At 49.8% G+C, this 21,821-nt stretch overlaps 1 protein-coding gene across 2 annotated transcripts in view; it reads right to left on the minus strand.

The window, feature by feature from the left end:
• SDK1 (sidekick cell adhesion molecule 1) overlaps positions 1-21,821 on the minus strand; it is a 955,689-nt gene that overhangs the window by 222,586 nt on the left and 711,282 nt on the right. For both annotated transcript variants that reach the window (XM_084763891.1, XM_084763892.1), the window contains exon 14: positions 17,578-17,714. In XM_084763891.1, coding sequence (XP_084620017.1) covers positions 17,578-17,714 — 137 coding nt within the window. The remainder of the gene's footprint in view (positions 1-17,577; positions 17,715-21,821) is intronic.

Consider the following 21,821-nt stretch of genomic DNA (forward strand, 5'->3'; position numbering starts at 1 on the left):
GGGGGGGTCACTCTCCATGCCTGTGCATCAACCTCAGCATCATCAGGTGTGAAGCCCGAGGGGACGGGTCACTCTCCATGCCTGTGCACCAACCTCAGCATCGCCAGGTGTGACGCCCTAAGCTACATGTGCCTGCAGTGGGTAGCATTCCCCCATGCCTGTGTACACATGCACTGAGATTTAGGCATGCACACACACAGATAATAGATGGCCAAATGCACAGATGGAACGTGGCCCGAATCCAGCCTCCAGGGACTCAAAGAAGACTCAGGGATGGATTCGGGAACATTGTGAACTAAATCCAGGCCACTGAATCCCTCAGGAGAGAAACCATAGCCCTTTAATCAGGCAAGAGATGGAGGCTGGTGGGGGAATCTGTTGATTAAGAGCCATCAAAAGATGAAACAATAGGGGCCGGAGAGACGGCTTAGAGGATAACAATAGTTGCTGCACACAAAGAACTGAGTTTGGATCTGCCGTGCACACCCAAAAAGGTAGGTGTAACTCCATTGCTGGGAAGGGAAGAGGCAGGAGGGTCTGAAGAGCTCACTGGTCAGCAAGCCTAGCTGAGTCAGGGAGCCCCAGATGCAGTGAGAGACCCTGCCTCAAAAGCCAAGGTGGGGCATGCTGGAAGAAGACACACGGCATTGACCCTGGCTCCCTGGATAACATGCACACCTGCACACACCCAGACAAACATGTGCAAACCCCACACACAGAGAGAAAACAAATCTAGTCCCCACCTTCCATAATACTGAGTTTAGAGCATAATTAAAGAGTAAATTGACCATTTTCTATTTTTGACGTCTCTGCCTGGATGTACGTGTCTGCACTCTTAAGTTCATGGAAATCACAAAGCTCATGAAACCTCATGTTGACACTAACGGTTCCTCACCAGGTGGGGGAATAACTGGCCTCACCGACCCATGAGAGATGACTGAAGCCAAGCTAGTGTCTCCCCAGCTGCTGCTCTCAAAGAGCGCTAGCATTCCTTGGCGGACCCAGCCACTACTCTTTGTTGCTCAGCTGTGGCAGCCAAAAACATCCCGGAGATGGCCGAGATGTGGAGCCATTCTCATGGGTCCACGAAGATCCCAGCTGTGTCACAGAGAAGAGGTGTCACATTAACCGGAGACCCCTCCTAACATGCCAGGCTGTCCCCAAGGGTGTCGCCTTGTGAGCATAGATGTTGCACTCCTTGGGATTGGACTGCACACAGGTGCAGCTGAGGGCTGAACCCAGGCACAGCTAAGCTAAGATTGCCAGGGCTTAAAAGGCTCATCAAGGGGGAAACTATGGAGTCAGTAAAGTGCTTGCCTGGCAGAGTTCAACCTCCAGGACCCACGCTTTTTGTTTGCTTGTTTTTCTAATGTCAGGCATGGCTGCTTACACTTGTAACCCCAGAGCTAGGAAGATGAGACAGGAAGGGCTCACCGGGCAGCCAGCAAGGCCCATGGGTGGGCTCTAGGTTTCATGAGAGACCTTGTGTCAAAATAACCAAGGTGGAGTGGGGGCGATACCTAAGGTTGTTCTTTGGCCTCTACCCATATAAACAGGTTCTCACACACATGGACGGACACACACACGCACACACACACACACACACACACCCCACAGCCTATCAAACCATGATGGTACTAAGTCAAACTGACAGTGACAGCCCTTGACATGATTTGAGGAGAAGGGCGTTCTCCCACACGGGCTAAACCACAAGAGAAGCGGCGGCAGGCAAAGTCCAACTGAGCAGCATTCTCAAAACTGTCAGCGCTCCTCACGGCTGTCAAGGTCATCACCAACGAGGGACATCTGAGAAACTGTCCTGCCACGTGAATCCAAGGAGGCATGATGAGTGAACACCCTGAGGGATCCTGGGAAGGGCTCTAAGACAGGAAGCGAACAACAAGGGAAAGCAGAGCGTCTGAAGCCAGCGTGGGTGGGACTCTGGCTGGGCATGAGTCAGTATGGGCTCCTCAGCTCTGGGAAACACACGGTGCCAACAGGAGTGTTAGAGGAAGCCAGGCTCAGGGTGAGGCACACAGGGTAGTTCTGCTAAACTAGTATGACACGCACATTAAAAGGCAAAAATGAAAAAGGCAGGTTTGTTGGCAAACTGACAGTTTGGAGTGAAGCGAGAGAGAGGCCAGTTACAAAGTACCAAGTAGGGTTTGCACCGAGCGAGAGATTCTGGTGTTTTGTGAGAGAACGCCAATCGAGGTGGTGAGGACATGGCTTGGGGCATAGAGAGGTTCCCTGTGCATGGGGGAGCACCTGAGTCCAATTCCCTGAGCCCACATAACAAGGCGGTATGGTGGAGACAGGGTTTGTCCCGAGTCTTTCTGGCCAGCTGGTCTAGCCTACTTTGTGAACTCCAGGCTGAGGCTTTGTTCTAGACTACGTGTAAAACAAAATAATGGATAGTGCCCGAGGAAGGACACCCAAAGATGACCTCTGGCTTCTGCACACATGTACGCATAAGTATAGAGGAAGATGTTCACACACGCACATACCCCCCAAAAAAGAAGAAGGGCTGGAGAGATGGCTCAAGTGGTTAAGAGCACTGGTTGCTCTTCCAGAGGTCCTGAGTTCAATTCCCAGCAATCACATGGTGGCTCACAGCCATCTATAATGTGCTCTGGTGTCTTCTTCTGGCCTGAAGGTGTACACGCAGGCAGAACACTGTGTACATAATAATAAATAAATCTTTGGGGGGAAAAGGGAGAAGAGGACAGATGGGAGTACGTTTGTGTGCACACGTGGAAGTGCCTGAGTCCACGCGCATTTGCATACCAGCGGGAGCAGAGGGCACCTGAGAGCTCCAGCTAAAGCAGGCAACAACATTCTCCATTCTGTAGCCCTGGAGGATGGGGTGGGAGGCTCCAGATGTGGAACATCTAATGCTCTGTGTAGCATTAGAGAACTTGTTGCCTCTGGTGTAGAGCAGCAAGCAGCATAGGATGAGACCTGTACCCGCCACAAATAGCCACCGAATGTCCCTCTAGGCTAGAGGTTAATATTTAGCATCAATCTGACAGGAGGTACAGGTAGCTAGGAGACAAGCCTCTGAGTATATCAGTGAGAGAGTCTCTGGATTAGGCTAACTGATTTAGGAAGACACACCTTGAGTGTGGCTGGCTCTATTTTAAGGGCTGGTCTATAGGCTGTATCTGAGTGAAGACAGCTAGCTGAGTATATGCAGCGAGCAGGCAGCACAGGTGCATTTGTCTCTCTCCACTCTTAACTGTGGGTGTGATGCAGTGAGCCCCTGCCTTGGTTTCCTTGAAATGATGGACTGTAAGCCAAATAAACGCTCCCCTCTACTCAGGTGCGTTTGGTCAGGGTGCTCTGTCAGAGCAGCAGGAATGAGGCTAGGACAAAGTCCTAGCAGAGACCCTTTGAATGCTGTGTGTGTGTGTGTGTGTGTGTGTGTGTGCGCGCGCGCGCGTGCGTGCGTGTGTGTATGTGTGCGTGTGCGTGTGCGTGTGCGTGTGCGTGTGCGTGTGTGTGTGTGTGTGTGTGTGTTTAACATGAGCTCCAGGATCTTCCAAGCCATAAAAAATCTGGATCTACCCTAGAGATCCATTCATCCACCCTGCAAGTCCTTATGTTCTCCATCACTAAAAACACAGAAAATGCGTGAGCATGAGGATGTGAGTCTGGGTCCTCAGCACTTATGTCATAAGCCAGCTGAGGCAGTGCATGGTGGGGAGCAAGAGACAGGCAGGTCCCTGGGCCCTCTGGTCAGGCAGTGTAGACCAGTGAGAGACTCTGTCTAAAGGAAGGAAGGAAGGAAGGAAGGAAGGAAGGAAGGAAGGAAGGAAGGAAGGAAGGAAGGAGGGAAGGAGGGAAGGAGAGAGGGACAGTGCTTTGGAGGGAGGGGTATCTTAGGCTAACCTCTGGCCTCCACATGCAACCTGCACACAGTAAGAAATTACGATCACTATAGATCATAATGCATAGAATTTTCCAGAAGGCAAGTATAGGCCCATGGAGGATATGTGGGTCATTCCACCCATTAGGGAAGAAAGCCAGCACACACTAGTTCATCTCTGAGCCCCTACAATGGCCATCAATACCTGTGACAGGTGCCCTCTCTTGGGCTGCATTTTAAATGGGGGAGCAAATGTTATTGGTTTGAGACTCGATATGCAAAGTCCCACAGGAAAACGAGCCACACAGGAAACACTTCCTAACGGCTCCAGAGGCTATCAGCAAAGGCCCTCTGAGATAAGTTTCAAAGGCAGCATCAGAATGCTCTGAAGCACGGGGAACAAAGCCTCCGCCATAGAGGCGAGCAAAACAGCACAGAGCCCCTCAGCTTTTAAGGACATAATAGCAAGCGTGGAAGGAAGATGTTTAACATATTGTGAGGTGACAGTCAGCAGCGGCTTGCAGAGCAGAGCAAATGAGCTCACGGGGCGCGGTGCATGAGACAGCGGAGTCCGCACATGAAAAGACACCTGTGGCATTAGGAGAGAGAACAAACCCGTGCTTCCAGGTTCTCTTTGTGTTGGAAGAGTCCTGGCTTCCAGCGATGCTAGTGAGGGGGCTCAGGGAAGTACGGAGCTTCAGAGAGTCTACTGTGGAAGCTAGCCTCAGACCAGAAGCTGACACCAAGCCCTACTTCACAATGTTGAAGGATGCTGGGAGATGACTTGTGGGTAAAGTGCTTGCTGTGGGAGCATGAGAGCCTGTCTTTAGAATTGAAGCAACCTTGTAAACACCGGGCACAATGGTATCTGTCTGTAACCTGACACAGGTGGGCCCCAGGGCATAGTACCTGGCCAGTCTAGCTGGCTTGGTGACCTCCATGTTCCATGAGAGACCCAGTTTCCAAAATCAATGGAGGAAGAGTCCCAATGTCAACCTCTATCCTCTATACCTGCATGCATGACGAGTGTATCTCCCCCAACCACGCACACACATGTGCACACACATGTGCACACACATGCATACACACACAAAGGAAGCACAGATAGGCTAGGGGGTGTGGTATAGTTGGTAGAGTGATTGCCTGACAAACGCAGAGTCCTGGGTTCCAACCCCTGCACTGCATAAACTTGGAGTAGTGGAGTAGGGCTGTCAACCTACCCATCATTCAGAAGGTAGAGGCAGGAGGGTCAGGAGTTCAAGGTCATCCTCAGCTACATAGTGAGTCTGAGGTCAGCATTTTGTATGAGAGAGAGAGATAAAGACATAGATAGATAGATAGACAGATAGATAGATAGATAGATAGATAGATAGATAGATAGATAGATGGATAGATAGATGGATGGATAGATAGATGGATAGATAGATGGATGGATAGATGGATGGATAGATGGATGGATGGATGGATGGATGGATGGATGGATGGACAGATAGACAAACAGACCACTGCAGACTCTAGAATATTCTACACTTGCTACATTACCAGAATCCCAGGACAGATTCACATGCAGCTGCTCGTCAAGGCCACTGATGCTCTGCCTGTATCTATGCTCCTCAGAAGACCCCTGCTTCCCAAGGACCAGGCTGTTCCTTCATCTGGGGCAGTCTGTCAGCAACTGAGGGAAGGTGACTGTCCACACCACCCTCTCCAAACCCAGCCCGGAGCCTCACACTCAGTTCTCTCTGCTCCTGCCAAGCTCTGCTGCCTAAAGGCTTGCTCAACAGCTCTGTGTGGGATGTGCCTGGCTTCCTCTGGTCCCTTGGTGTTTCTCATAGGTCTCTCCTTTCAGTGTGGAAGGGAATTCACTGGGCAGCCAGCAACAGTTGGTTGTGGCGGAGGCAGATAAGCAAGTCTTTCTTTGTGCGCCGGCTAACATTTCTCTAGGGGCCATCAGCATGTATTACCCTGGACTTAAAATATATATCACTACATAGAAAATGCCTTTTCAAAGCAGTCTGTTTAATCCTTGCCCTTGGCTTCTCCTGGCACAAGGAACCTTCTGCTCTTGCAAATACATAGTTAGGCATGCCAGGGACGCCATAGGACTTCCTGCATCTAGGTTTCTGCATCCTGGAGCTCCTCTGAGGACGGCAGCACACATATCCAGGCCCTGCAAATTTCCACATGTGGTCCACTTCTGAGAGGGCTTTTCTGGCCTCTCCTGTGGAGTGACAGCCCCTCCTCCTCAGAGGGTCCTGACTCTCAGAGACACTTCCTTGGCTACTACTGTTCACGTGCTAACTTAGGTCATGTCATGTGTCCCCAGGTTTGTGATTTGATTTTTGTGAGTGTCCTTTGTCTCCCAGCTGGACTTGGGCTCTGCCCGGGTGTCTTCCCACAGCTAATAACAATGGATGAAAGAGGCTGCATCATTTTCAGCCCATCTGAAGTCACTCTGCCAGGCTCCACACTGGAAGGCAGCGGAGGGGGGGGGGGAGTTGGGATGGCAGGGGGGGAGGGGGAAGCAGAGAATTAAAATTAAAAAGATGGATGGTTCTTGTTTCTCACATGGCTGCCCTTAAAGAACGCTGACAGGTGCTTAGAAATAAGAAAACCTTCTCTATAAATTTTAAAATCCTAAAAATGAAGACTGGGAGAGAGAGAGAGCGCGAGAGCGAGAGAGGCTGTACTGTGAAATATCGACCCTTCCAAGCCGCATCTTATTTATTTCTGTGAGGTTTACAATCAGGCAAAACCTCATTCGTGGAGGTGAGAAATGGAAGGTGCTTGCCTCTGAAGCGGGAAGACTGACTGGACAGGGACCCAGGGAATGTTCTAGAAGGATTCTCATCTTGTTCAAAGCATGGACTACAGGTATAGAGATGCATTTGTCAGAGCTCACTTAGATCTCTGTGTTTTGTTCTATGCAAATTATGACTCAAGACATTACCAAAAAAAAAAAAAAATCAGTATTGTACAAAGCACTGAAATCCTAGAAGAGATTCTACAGAGATCAGGGGGGAAAACAACAGGAGGTTCCACCGGCCTTATTACCATTTAAAAGTATTCTGATAGCCCAGCAAGATAGGAGAAACAAAGGGGAGCCGGATGAATTCTATTATTTGGAGAAGATATGATTGTTTACTTTGAAAACTAAGAGGATCAACAGAAAAATCATTAGAATAATAAGAGAATAGGAACTGGGGAATGGAAAAGCAAGTGACTAGGTGACAATAGGCCTCCTGCCTTCCAACGATGGCAAGCTGGGAGGCGGCTGAGGGGAAATCCTACACACACAGCAGTGAGCTGACCCTTCAGGACAGTGGTTCTCAACCTTCCTACGCTGAGGCCCCTGTAACACAGCCCCTCATGGTGTGGGGACCCCACAACCATAAGACGATTTTCAATGCTACTTCATAACGGTCATTCTGCTCCTGTTATGATGTAAATATCTGACACTGGACCCTGTGAAAGGACAGCTCGGCCCACAGGTTGAGAATCCGTGGCCACCGGCCGGTGGAATGGCTCCGCCCACTCGTAAGGAAAAGAGGAGCATGGCCCCGCCCGCTGACCTGAGGGTGTGGAAAGCAGTACAGAAGATGAATGCATGAGCGTGGGGCCCTCCAGGTGAGCAGATGGAACAACCAAGAAGTGGGTCCTCACAGAACTTCTCAGGGCTTTAACTCACCCCATGGGAATCAGGCCCAGTCAGCCACTCCCGCCATCTGAGCAGCTGGGAAACGGAGGCAGGAGGATCATGGCAACTCTGAGGCCACCATTGGCTACATTATGAGGCCCTGTCAATGTATCTCATGATGAGAAATAGTAGATTCTGGGAGGATGAGGAAAGACATTGTGTCAGTTGCTAAAATACATTTGGAGCTAAACCATTAAAATGTTTCAAGAACTGCAAGTAGAAAAAAAACCAAGTAAACAAACAAAAACCAAGCCACCCTTCCTGCAAATAACAACAACAACAACAACAACAAAGAAAAACAGCAACAAACAAACAAACAAACCTGATAATGGCTGATTAGGCCCCCAAAATTCCAAACTTTAAAAAAAAAGTTGAGACAGGGTCTCACTATGTAGCCCTGGCTATACTGGAACTTGCAGTGTAGACCAGGCTGGCCTCCTACTCAAAGAGACTCTCTTGCTTCTGCCTGCCCGTAGAGTGCTGAGGTCAGGGACGCATGTGTCTCCATGTCTGGTCTGGTCTGTTTTGTTTTTTAAAGCATGCGAAAATTAACATTACAAAACGAGTGGATTGCTCAATAAACCATGCTGGTAGAATGAAAAACAGAAAGAGTTGTATGTCAGGCTCTATAGTATGACAAACTATTCCAGCTGAATTAAAGTGTTAAATATGTGAAAAATCAACCCCTTAAAATAAAGGTGCAAATCTATTATATTTATTTTATGCCAGATAATGCTAAAATATCCAAATACAAAAGCAATTGGAAGAAATCAAGAAAGAAATATCAGCAGACTAAACGACATAAAAATCAAGCATTTCTTTGTCAAAAATAACCCACAGTGCTGGGTTGGACATAGCTCATTTGGGGGGGGGCATGGAAAGCCTGGATTCAATCCCCAGTAGTTTATAAACCAGGCATATTGACACATGTCTGCAATCTCAGCATTTGGGAGGTAGGGGCAGGAGGATTAAAATACCAATGTCATCTTCTGCTATACAGCAAATGTGAGAGCAGGCATGGCACATGAGACAGTGACTAAAATATAAATAAATAAAATCTACAAAAATTAAGTATAAAAAGAAAATAGAAAAACAAAACAAAACAAAACAAAAGACTTGCCACAAATGTCAGGAAAAAAAAAAGAAGTCTCAAATCCTGGTTAGAAAAATGGGGCAAGAAAACTGGCAGATCACAGTAGAAAAAGTACAAAAAGCCAAGCAACTTGGAGAAAGGTGTCCCGCTGTGCTGAGGATCAGAAAAATAAATAAATAAAAGGTCCATGTCCACAGTTATCAGAAGACATGGTTCTTGTAACCACGAATCTGCTGAAAACACAAGAGCATGTCTTTGCAAACCTGACGGATGGTGTCACTACAGTTTTCCTCCTTTGCAGCTACCCCGAGGACCGCCTAGCGGGTGGTTCAGCACCACGGACAGCACACAGAGGAGCCGGTCCTGTGTTTCTTAACGCTAGAGACGGCCTGTGGCTGCGTCTCCTAGAGGAGAAGACGGGGATAGCAGAAAGACAGACTAGGGAGACAGGAAGTGCCCTGACAACCAGGACAACCGCTGCCTTTTGGGAGTTGATAAGTAGTCGTGGACCACAGAATGTCAAAAATGGGGTTCGGAGGAGACATAATTCTCAGACAGGCTCAGGCTCAGAATAGTGCAAGCAATGCTTGCTGCCAAAGCACAGAAAAGCAAACCAATAAGTGGCTGGAAACAAATCTGGAGAGGCAAGTGGTGGCCAGATGATGAATGAGGCTGCCTCTCATGCTAATCTATTCTTTAAGTGACGACTTCTACAGAGGACAGGCTTAGGATAGCGAGATGGTGAGAAGGCAGGCCAGCCGCTGGAAATAACGAAACCTTTGGGAAATCCTAGGAAGAGGGTCCAGCCTTGCTGCACAGTGCTCCATGGAGCCTTTACAGCCCCCTTAAAGGGGTTTCTAGAGGAGGAATCCTCTTGGCTAGGCCTAGTGAATGTTTCAGCACCAATACTAGCGCCTCCTAGAGGCAGAAATGGAGACAGCACTTCCTAGTCATTGAACCTAGTCAAGGCAAGCCCCTATCAGGCACTGCTCTGAAACTGCTGCCCCCTACCTTCCCCACCCCCACCCCCGCCCGCCAGTGGCTCAGTGCAGCATGGCCTTGAGGAGGGCACACACACAGGGCAGGGGTCCAGAACAGCATCCTCGTCTCTGGCTCAGAGGAGGAGGAAGCACTTTGCGGCAAAGGTGACAAGTGCTACTGTGGACAAGTGGACTTAACTCAGCCTAGAGGACATCCCGGTGTGTAGCCTCCTGGTACAGAGTTAGAATGGCGGAGACCTGCAGGGTCCCTGGGTAAGCTTCAGGGACCACCAGCAGGGACAGGAGAGACAAGTGGGTCTGCCGGTGACTCACAGCAAGTAGAGGCACAGGAAAAATAAGAGGTCGGAGTGAAAGCAGGGAGGGGATGGCTCGGCCTGTGCAAGCAGGGGGACGCGAATTCAACTCCCAGAACCACATAGGAAGCCAGGCATCTCATCCCAGTGCTGGGGAGATGAAGACAGCTGGACCCCTGGGGTGCACTGGCCAGCCACTGTTGCCTGCTTGGGGAGTCCCAGGACAGCAGCGGGAGGCCTGTGCTCAAAAACAAAGTGGACGCCACCGGAGGAATGACACCTGAGGCTGTCCTCTGATCTCCACGCACATTTGCACATCAGCGCACGTGCTTCTGTATGCACATGTTTACCCCACCCACCCCACCCCCCACGTGTGTGTGTGTGTATGTGTGCGGACACACGAGTGAAGAAAGAGGCAGACGGGGGGTGGGGGGGGTGGGGGGGGACCACAGGAGCCACATTCAGGATGACTCCAGAAAAATGGAAGGAACAATCAGGAAGAGGCATGTGTGTGGTGGGGGAGTGGCAGGAATGCGGTCCCAGAGGGGAAGGGGCAGAGTGGGGAGGGCTGGAAGCTGAGAGGACTAGCAGAGCCCTGTCCTTTGGACAGAAGGGGCCAGGGGTGGGAAAGACCCAGAGGCAGAGAGGGAGTGACCCGCGCACGGGAGGAAGGACTGTAGTGACTATGTCTTATTATTACTTTTCTTTTGGGGACGGGGTATTACTATGTAGCCCAGGCCGGCCTTCAAACTCACAATCCTTGCACCTTAACCCTCCCAGTGTCGGAGTTACAGGTGTGCACTACCATACCTGGCTATGAGCACATATAAATTTGCAATAGAAGTACAAACATATTTTATAGTATAACTCAACTTAAATTTTAGAAAAAAAAATCACAACTATAAACACTCAATTTCCTAAAAAACAAACCCCAAGAACTAAGTACCATAAGGCAATTACATTTTTATGTAAATATGGCACAGATATCTTATGAGGAGACACGTGGTAACAGGCACTAAGCTTACAAAATATCATGGAGAAATGACTTGATTTTTCTTACTAACTGGTAAAAGACCACTGCAACCTTCATTTATCAGGTCTAGCCCTGGGAAAACAGGCTGGGACTCAGTTTAGGAACCAGAATTGCATCGCCTAAATATCAGAGTTTCCATGGAAACTTGTGTTAGATTGAGAGTGTGCATTTTTTAATACAGCACAAATGTATTAATTTCAGTGATAAAATGTATAAAAAAGGAGCATCTCAGCTCTTTTGCAAACACTGAGCATGTGCCTGCTCACTGTGTGTGTGTGCGTGCGTGTGTGTGTGTGTGTGTGTGTGTGTGTGTGTGTGCAAGCCAGAGAGTTCGATGTCGGTGTCTTCCTCGGTTGCACCCCACCTTACTTTTGAGACAGGGTCTCTCCCTGAACCTGGAGCTCACCGATGGGTCTCCCTAGTTCCCTGCATCAAACAGTTGTAATTAGCTCACCGGTTGCAATGAGACGTTCCAACCATGTCAAGAGAGGAACAACCCACGCACGTACCTCAATAATGCCAAAATGAACTGACAAACAGAGGCGAAACTGGTCAGTATCTACAGAGCTACAGCCAGGTACAGTCCTGCCTTCTATAGCATAAAATCTATTTGCATCCATTTGCATTTTTATTTTACAGATTTATCTGTTTGAATTGCAGCAACTTCTCTAGAATTTACAGAGTTGCAAGGTGGTCCCAAAGAGCGGCCTCTGTGAAATTAAGACAACACCACAAAGAGGTGCCAGTGCCGGTGAGACCCACGTTTGTTTGCATCTTTTCAAGTTCTTTCCCCAACAGCTCCCCTTAACAACCCTGGCACACTGTTCTTGGCCACAGGCAGTACAGATTTTAGAGAGTGAGAAAAAATGCTTTTCACTTTGCGACCAATTTCTCGCGCTGTCTAAAGATCCGGGGTATCCAGCTCTGAAGAGAAGTCCTTTCTTGGTTCTCCAGCTGTCCTACTGGAACCGACCCCATACCTTCCTCAGCTCGCCAGGCGGGCACCCTGAATCAGCCTTAGTGACAGTGCCACCCCCATCTGTGCCTCCAGCTCACCGAGAGGCACCCGTGACAAGAGAACCCTCAAACTTGATGGCAAGAGGAAGCCAGTGAACCTACAGGGGCCAGGAATTCTCCACACAGAGCTTTGACATTAGTTAAGTGCATGGGACCGCACTCTTCCATGGTGGCCCAAAAACCTCCGAGAAAGCCCTTCTGTGATGGTGGGAGTGTGCCGAAAACAAGCATCAAGGAGGCCCCTGCCTCAGCCACTGAGCCACATCTGCCCGGTTCCTGCAGGGTCCAGGGCATTGAAGAGAACAGCAACCCTGTCAGCCTGCTAGGAGGGGTAGTTGGCGCGTTGTGCGTTGTGCGGCTGTGGTTATTTAGCACTGTCCGCTTCTTGATGCTGTGTGTGGGCCAAATGCAATCTCCATTTCAGTGTGCCTGCTGCTAAGCGGTTCTCTCTGGCTGTAATTAGCCTGCGTGTTCAGCTGCTTCTTTGCGGCACTCATTCCTAATAAAACTAAAAAGCTCATCACAGGGCCAGATGACGGAGGCGATCCTCTGATTTGCTGCGACAGGAAGGCATATGACCAACCAACTGGCAGCAACACATGTTGCTTCTGTCGAGGCCATAGCTTTATCTTGCATGGTTGAAGTCAGGGGACAGGCATGCAGTGGCCGCCCTACTTTCTCAATATTTGGCAGGCTGAAGGGTCAACAGGGTAATGAGGGACCAGTCAGTGCCGGGCTTTGGCACTTTCTTAGCAAACGGAGGCATCTGAAAACATCTGCCAAATTATCTAGTGCGTGCTCATGGTGGCCATTGGTCAAGGGTAATGAGGGAGAAGGGCCGGCAGGGTGGCTGGGTGAAGGGAAGCCTGCCTAGCATGTGCAAGATCCTGGATTTAACTACAGAACCTCAACACACAAGAACCAGAAAGTAATGACATACAGACCCGTGTGTGTGTGTGTGTGTGTGTGTGTGTGTGTGTGTGTGTGTGTACATATAATATACATATATACATATACACACAAATATATATACTCACATGTATACATATATAATATACATATTATATATATACAAATATATACACATGTATGTATGTGTGTATGCATGTGTATACATGTGTATGTGGAGGCCAGAGGTCAATATCAATCTCAGGCACCGTTTTTCAGTTGTCCACATTGATTTTCCAGACACGGTTTCTCACTGGGACCTGGACTCACTGACTCGGCCCCACTGGCTGACCAGCGAGCATCAGGGACCCACTGGTCTCCATTTCCCCAGCACCAGGATGACTGCAAAGTGTGCCATCCTCTCAGATTGCTACTATAGGTTCTGGAGAGCCAAACTCAGGCCCTGTGCATTTGGTTCTATCCTGATAGAGCCTTGGGTACTGATGTGGCCTGCCCACTTCCTCGCTGTCAGAAGTTGAGGCTGCTCACTTTACATGTTCCAGCACCTATCAGACAGCCTGGGAAAGAGCAGATGTCAATCACCTAGACGGATGAATGGTTGCATAAAAAGCCTGCTTCTGATTTAGGCAGTATGCCTGACTGGAAAAGTAAGTCTTTCTGTCAGTTGGGAAATGGCTTGTGTGGTATTTTGAATCAGTTCCCATTCTGGTGCCAATAAGGGCCGGTAGAACACTTCCCTGATGGACAACTGCCCAGAACGCCATGTATAGCACTTTCCTCTGAACTGAAACATCTCGTGCTGGACGGTTCCTTAGGACTGAGGAAGTAAACAATTGGGGAGTCTCAGAAAGTTCCAGAAACTTACCAGATGTACATGGACCCTACTTACCCAGAGTTACATAAACACTAAAGATGCTTAAGGGGAGGAGACTCTCTGACCCACTGAGCTGCCTGGAAGTTGGGCTGAGAGCTTCAGGGTTCCAGCTTTCTTGAGTTGTCCCCTGTCACTCATGATAGTGTGTGTTTTGATAATGCGGCTGCCTCTGAGTGGTCCCTGTTCCTGTGAGTAACCCCTCAGCTACATTCATGTGGGTGACCCCAAAACACTCACTGGTTCAGACAAGCTGTGCCTCGATGTGTATTGTTACCACCGTGGTCTGTTGCCAGCTCCCTGTTTGGGTGAGTGGGCGTATGTTTGCATGTCCCCAGGGACCGTGTCATATGCAGCTGCCCATCCTGGAGGCTCTGCCACAGATTCGTGTTATCTCATTTGCAGAGTAGCTACTAAACTCTAGGGACAGGAGCACAGAGAGGAGAGGAGAACACGGCCCTTTGTCTCCAGAAGATGGATGCCTGCCGGGAGCTGTCTTTACTGTGGAAATTCGTCAACTTGTGATGGCAAGAGCTCTGTTCCTGTCACATTCTCTCCCCACACATTATCGTCAAAGGCCATGCAGCCGTGACATCCTCAGGAAAACCTTGTCTTCTGAAAGGCTATTTTAATAAACGATGCTGCCTCTTCCTTCTGTGACTGGGGGTTAAATGGAAACACAGTCCCAGCATTGCCTTCTCTAGGGAAGGAAGCTAGGTCAGAGGTCAAGGAGGAGGAAAGGCCTGACTCCAGTGCCTCCCACTGAGCTGTGTCCAAGTCTGCTATTGTGGCCAAGGCGTGGGCTTAGTATCCAGGGGTAGATATAAAATACAGCTCTATGGTTAGAGCACATGCTTAGAATCCTACAGTAAGGAGGCATGGCTCAGGGGTGGAGTGCCTGCATATAATCCCCCAGTGAGGTACCGGAAGGTGGCTCATCAGTAGAGTGCTGGCTGGGGGTGTGGTCAGTGGTAGAGTTCTTACCTAGAATGCATCCGTCATTTTAAACATGTTAAGGAAGACTCTAGTTATACTTCAATAGTTACATTGAGCTATGTGCTGGTGAGCCCCTTGGAGGGGGACAGTGGGTGAAGGACAACACGCTAGGCCTGTAAGTACTCCCAGTGAAGGATAAAACATGGATACGATACATGGGCCATCTGGCAGGGGCTGAGGGGCAACATGGAGCCAGTGCAGCTGACACATGCCCAGCGAATGAGGTACCCGTAGCAAGCTGAGGTTATTACACGGGACTGGAGAGTTTGGGTTTCATTCTGGATGCTGCAGGAGCCCCGTGGGGCGCATACAGAGAGGACAGGCCCACTGCTCTTTGGAAGGAATCAGCATTGGTACTTGTGGAGAGGATGGCTAAGAAAGGAAAAATGGAAGCAGGGCCTGGAGAGGCGGCTGAGGCTCCTGAAAGGGCCTGGACTCACGAGAAGGGACAGGCATGGGAGAGAAAGCTCCAGGGTCTGAGGGCCAGGACTGCTGCTACTCAGGTGGGCGGCGTAGAGGGTACGAGGGCTGTTTCAAGGCTGTGGTCTGAGTGACACAGAAACTGGGCAATGAATGGGTGAGGGAAGTGGGCATGGGTGGGTGGGGGAAATGGAGGTGGGTGGGTGGGGGAACCGGAGAGGGGTGGGTGAGGGAAACAGGGATGGGTGGGTAGGGGAAGAGCAACAAGGCCAAGGTTCAGATGACGGCAAGACAACAGTAAAAGCAGCTATGTCTGTGCCGCAGTCGGGGAGGGGTGTGAGGCCTCCGGGCTGAGTTCTGAGGAAGGGCGTGGGAAGGAAAGGATCCACTCACCAAGGAGTCTGGGTGAAGCCATGGCCAGCTGAGTGTCTGTGAAGGTGGCTAACACAGAGGCAATGCTCCTGCATCCCCCAAGCTAGAGTGTCAGTCCTGTCGGGTGACTGTCAGGTCACCTCCTCCGGCCCCCTGCCCCCACCCCTATGAGCTCATTGAGGTTCCCCAGTGACGTTACGAAAGTAACAGCATCAAAACCAGCAAGATGGTGGTGCATAAGTCTTACGAAGGGCAGGAGAGGCAATTCGTCTTTGAGAAGCCCACACCCGTCTCTCTTCCCAAGCACCCCACTTCCTCCTAATCCTCCTGCTTAAAATGTATATTAAAAAGTGCCTTTTAATAAGTGCGGACTCGGCTTCTCACCGGCTCACCCCTGCATCTTTTCTGAGGTGAGGCCAGAAATCCAGCTTTATTTGAGCTGAGGTCCCTAAAAGATTAGAGGGGACCACTCAGGATGGATGGGAGGACGGTGCATAGCTGTACTTCCGTCCCTGTTGGTGCTGACACCCTCATCCCAAGTGTGTGTCATCAAGGAAGAGATGCACTGGTATGTTATAGGGGCTCCCCGGGAGGGGCAAGCCAGCAAAGGCGTGGAGGTAGCAGAGGAGGGGAGGAAGGCCAGCCTGGCTGCAGGTAAGCCAGGGTTGCTTAAGGTAGTGGCTTCAAAGCAGGAAGGAAGTCTCAGGGCTACTTCCTATTCAGCAACACCACAAATTAGAGAGAGAGAGAAAAAAAACCGATGGAGACCTTCATATTGCATATTATAAAGACACACTACTGCTCTATGTCACAGGAAGGAATCGGCACTCATTGGTGCTACCAGCAGCCTGACACACACACACGCACACACAGAGTTAATGCTTGGCTTGTTCTAAGTTAACCCCTTCCAGCCCACGTGCCCTGGAGGAGTGCAAGGTTGACAAGAGCAGGCACTAACTAGGGCTCAGGCACTGCTTGCGTCCCTGGCATGCAGCGTGATGGATGAGGGTGTGGGCTGGGAGGAGCTGCGCAGGCACCAAAAGTCTCAGAAACCTGCTGACCTCCTGAGGAGATGGCTGACTCTGAGAGGACTGACCGTCTGTCCCTGCCCCTCTTCCCCAGAACCCGTCACTGGAGATGACGTCACTGTGGGTCGATCTCTAGGATGCTAACTCGCTGTCCTCTCAGACGGCTGGTGCTTGGAACACAGTGCAGTTCTGAAGGTTCAGTTCTCTGCTCATGGGTCTCCACAAGACACAGGCAGCAGGCAGCCCCGAAGCCCAGTTACAAAACCCTCCCAAGATGCAAAGGACTGATACTGCCTACTTTGAAGTCAGCTCCAGGAGGCACCATCACCCCTTTTCCAATATGGCCCAGGGGGTAACACTGTCCCCCTAGAACCTCTGAGGCAGTCTCGTGGACTCAGCTATCCTCTTGGGACTGGTCTCAAGTCCAGGCCCTCTTAAGAGCCCATTACTGATGCCCCCCGCCCCCCCTCCCCCAGCCACATCCCTTTTTCCTCTCCTAACATCCGAGCTTGCTTTTGCTTTGCTACCTGCGCAGCATGGGCAAGCGTCTCTTTGCTGTGGGTCGGTGGGAAGGACACGGCATTGAAAGCACATGGAATCTGGTGTCTGGAGCTGGGGAGGTGGCTCTGTTGGGAAGAAGACTCCCAGTGCAAGCACGAGGACCTGCGTGAAGGTCTCCGGCACCCGTGTTAAAAATCCAGGCGTGTAACCCCAGTGTCGTGGCAGGCAAAGACAGGAGGGTTACTGGGGCTTGTCGGTCACCAGCCTAGCTGCAGGTTCAGAAACAGAGCCTGTCTCAAGGAGTAAGGCTAAGAATGGTAGAACAGAAAACCTGATGTCCTTCTCTGGCCTCCAAGCTTGCACAGGCCCACCCCAATGCCTTGTGTTCCTCCCCTACACACACACACACACACACACACACACACACACACACACACCTGGTTTCCGTTTGGGGACAGCAGTTCGCTTTGCTACTTACTGTTCTCAGACAGCTGCACAATGTAGTAAAGGACTGGGCTGTTTCCGTCAAACGGCCGGACCCAGGACAGTGTCACCGAGTGGCTGCGCTCAGGACTCAAGCTGGCCAGGAGGTTTTGGGGTGGGTGAGGCAGCTCACTGGAAGAGAGGAAGGAAAAGAACAAGAGAAACGTGAGGTCGGACCGCCGGGTCATCGGGTGCCGGTGCTGGAGACAGATGGTGCTGCTCTGCAATGAGAATGGGCTGGCTCTCTCTGTGTGGTCCCCACAGGACAAACAAAGCCCAGCCCCACCTCTCGTTGTATAATCAAAGGCAATTTGATGTCATCTCTGCGGTACCACAACCATAACACAGGTAACTGCACAGGGGCCATGGGTGCGTGAACCTTTGTTACATTATATTTTGTCTTGCCTTTTTGTGTGCATGTGTGCATAGGCTAGAGATGGTGTCACATAATAGGATAGTTTTAACTGTTAACTTGCTATAACTTAGAATTGCCTGGGAAGAAAGTCTCAGTGAGGGATTTCTTAGCCTATGGACATGTCTACAGGGGAGTGTCTTGATGGTTTCAATTGATGTGGGCCAACCCCAGCCCACTGTGGGCGGCACCGTTCCCTGGCCCAGCCCACTGTGGGCGGCACCATTCCCTGGCCCAGCCCACTGTGGGCGGCACCACTCCCTGGCCCAGCCCACTGTGGGCGGCACCACTCCCTGGCCCAGCCCACTGTGGGCGGCACCACTCCCTGGCCCAGCCCACTGTGGGCGGCACCATTCCCTGGCCCAGCCCACTGTGGGCGGCACCATTCCCTGGCCCAGCCCACTGTGGGCAGCACCATTCCCTAGGTTTTGGATCTTGATTGTAAGCTAAAATAAACCCTTCCACCTCAAGTTGTTTTTTGTCAAGGTATTTTATTACAGCAATGGAAAAGAAACAACAACAACAACAACAAATAGTCTTCTTCAATTGCTCTACACTTTATTTTTTGATGTGGGGTCTCTCACTGAACCTGGCTGGACTAGGCCAGCTCACCAGTGAACACTAGGGATCCTCCTTGCCTCTGCCTCCCCAGAGCTGGGATTATAGGTGTGCACCACTGCACTCAGCTTTTTTTCTTTTTTATGAATATAAGTATGCTGTCTTCCTGTGCACCAGAAGAGGGTATCAGATCCTATTACAGATGGTTGTGAGCCACCATGTGTTTGCTGGGAATTGAACTCAGAACCTCTGAAAGAGCAGCCAGTGCTCTTAACCACTGAGCCATTTCTCCAGCCCTGCACCCAGCTTTTGAAGCAGGTGCCTGAGATTGAACTCTTGTCCCCATGCTTGTGCAGCAAGCCCTTTACCAGCTGAGCCATACCCCTGGCCCTGGTGCTGGCATTTGTGAGACATAATGTGGTCAATGACTTGTCTATACAGCTAAAGGCTATTCATGGAAACCCAGCAAGGACTATAAAGAGGAAAGCCTGGTGCTGAGGGCCTACCCATTGTGCGGGTTTCCTCACTCACTCCTCTGCCCACATGCCTTCTTAGACAGTGTGGACCGCCTCATTTACTGACTACACAGGAGGAGAATACAGGTTTGGGGGAACAGTTAAGAGTAGACGTGGTGAGAAAACCAAGCAAATGCTATGGAAACGGTAAGTAACACATGGACAAGGCTATAAAATGGAAGTGTACTTCTGGGACCTAGGTTTCTAAAAGAAGTCACTAATTAAAAAAAGAAAGAAAGAAAGAAAAAGAAAAGAAAGGAAAGGAAAGAGGAAAAGTTGTTTTTTTTTTTTTTTTTTAAATCTGGGAACAAAGTCTCTACCTGGACATCCCAAGCCATGCAAATTAGGCTCAGCGTTACACCTCTGGGGCTTGGGATCTGGGCCTGCCCCATGCTCCTGCATGGTGGCCATTCCCATAACACACCAGGTATAGAGAGGAGGGGTGCCAGGCATGGCCTGTGTCACCACTAATTGTTCTGGGTCTCTCGTGGACATCAGTCACCAGAGAAACATATGGGTCAGAACAAATGCCAACATTACGCTTATATTTTGGAAGCTTGGGCCTCTATCTATCTATCTATCTATCTATCTATCTATCTATCTATCTACCTATCTATCTACCCAGTCATTCCTTCATTTACTGGCTAGCTTGGCACTTACTATATTGGCTTCACTGGCCTTGAATTTGCTATGGCTCTCCATCATCTGATCCAAAAGTGATGGGCTCTCAGGCACACACTGCCATGCCCCACTCTATACTTGATTGGATGTGTGCTCATGTCCATGTGGGTCATGTGCATACGTGTGCACTTGCATGTGGAGCCACAGGTAGGAGTTCTGTGTCGTGCTCAATCACTCTCCATGATATTTTCTGAGTCAGGGTCTCTCCTGGCTGAAGGGCATGGCCAGCAAGTCCCAGGGGTCTCCCTGTCTCCATCTTCCCACTGTTGGGATTACAGGTGACACTGTCAAACTCAAAGGTTATTTTCTTAATTATATGCTTCCATTTTATTGAAAATAAATTCCTTACCAGGCAGTGCTGGCATATGTCTTTAATCCCAGGACTTGGGAGGCAGAGACAGGCAGATCTCTGAGTTCGAGGCCAGCCTGGTCTACAGAGTGAGTTCCAGGACAGCCAGGAGAAAATCTGGTCTCCAGACTCAGGTCCTTGTGCTTGCACAGCGAACACTACCAACTGCGCCCCTTTCCCAGCACCACACCTGATACTTTTCATGTAAAAATGTACATGTGGGCTGAGGGCTATAACTCATGTTAGAGCACTTCCCGTCCCCAGCGTGGCCCCGGGAGAAATGCGCCCGTTCTATTTCAAAATTGATGAAGTTGTTTGTGCTCAGCTGTGTAAGAGGCGTAGTTCTTGCCCATGTAGCCATTAGCAAATGAACATTTCTCACAGGGATGCAACTGTGGTGTGCATTAGCACAGAAAAGCAGAATCTCGGATATGGAATGCTGCCTTGCGTCCTCCTTAACTGTGAACCGAGTTTAGAATTAGAGAAGAAACTGCTATTTCTTGTGTGAGTTATCCGACAACCAAACATCCGTTAGACTCCAATAAACACTATTCAAAAACAAAAACAAAAACAAACAAACAAACAAAAAAACAAAGCCAGGATGAAAATATCCAGTCTTCCTCTCTCAAGCCCCACTTCTTTTTGCTTCCCTTAAGATAGAATAGGTTTGGTCTGAAACAAGACCAAAGTTGTTGAATGGTCCTAAGTAGAAACTATTCGTTACCGTTGCTGTTGCTGTCACAAAATGCCAGACAATAGTGACTTACGTAGGAAAGGCTTTACTTTGGAAAGGGTATGTTCCAATGGTGTGTGGGAAAGCATGGTGACAGGAGTGTGGTGACCACACTGCATCCACAGTCAGGAGAGGGGGGGGGCAGAGAGAGAGAGAGAGGAGAAAGAGAGAGAGAAGAGAGAGAGAGAGAGAGGAGAAAGAGAGAGAGAAGAGAGAGAGAAGAGGAAGAGAGAGAGAGAGAGAGAGAGAGAGAGAGAGAGAGAGAGAAGAGGAAGAGAGAGAGAGGAGAAAGAGAGAGAGAGAGGAGAAAGAGAGAGAAGAGAGAGAGAGAAGAGGAAAAGAGAGAGAGAGAGAGAGAGAAGAGGAAGAGAGAGAGAGAGAGGAGAAAGAGAGAGAGAGAGAGGAGAAAGAGAGAGAAGAGAGAGAGAGAAGAGGAAAAGAGAGAGAGAGAGAGAGAAGAGGAAGAGAGAGAGAGAGGAGAAAGAGAGAGAGAGAGAGAGAAGAGGAGAGAGAGAGAGAGAGAGAGAGAGAGAGAGAGACTGTCAAGGGCTGTGGCCCATGGAACAACACCACCTGTATTCGTATTCAGTTAACCCAATCTAGGAACCCCTCCTGTCCAGCTGACAATATCCACTGTTACACAAAGGAAGAGTAAACATACCCAGATAAAAATGTTGGTCATAACAGTTTTTCTGCTCTGGGATGGGGCTTCTAAATCTTTGGGCCATCCTGAGGGATGGGGTTGCCTATGTCACTTCTTGTGGGTCTCCAGAACCTTAGGAGAGTAACTGGGTATGACATCACTCACCCGGGCCCTAGGCAGGTCCAGGACAACTGAGAAGCCATGGCACTGCAGGAGGCTGGATTTTCAGCTCCATCTCTGGCTTCTGTGGGATAGAAGGAAGCTGGCGAGGGTCAATAACCTGCCCAGCATTCAGCCAATCCGGAAGGTTCTATTGGGCAGGGCTCTGCCGAGTTTCCTGGCTGATGT

Source organism: Acomys minous (assembly GCF_964271855.1).
Source record: "Acomys minous genome assembly, chromosome: 16".
Classification (NCBI taxonomy): domain Eukaryota; kingdom Metazoa; phylum Chordata; class Mammalia; order Rodentia; family Muridae; genus Acomys; species Acomys minous.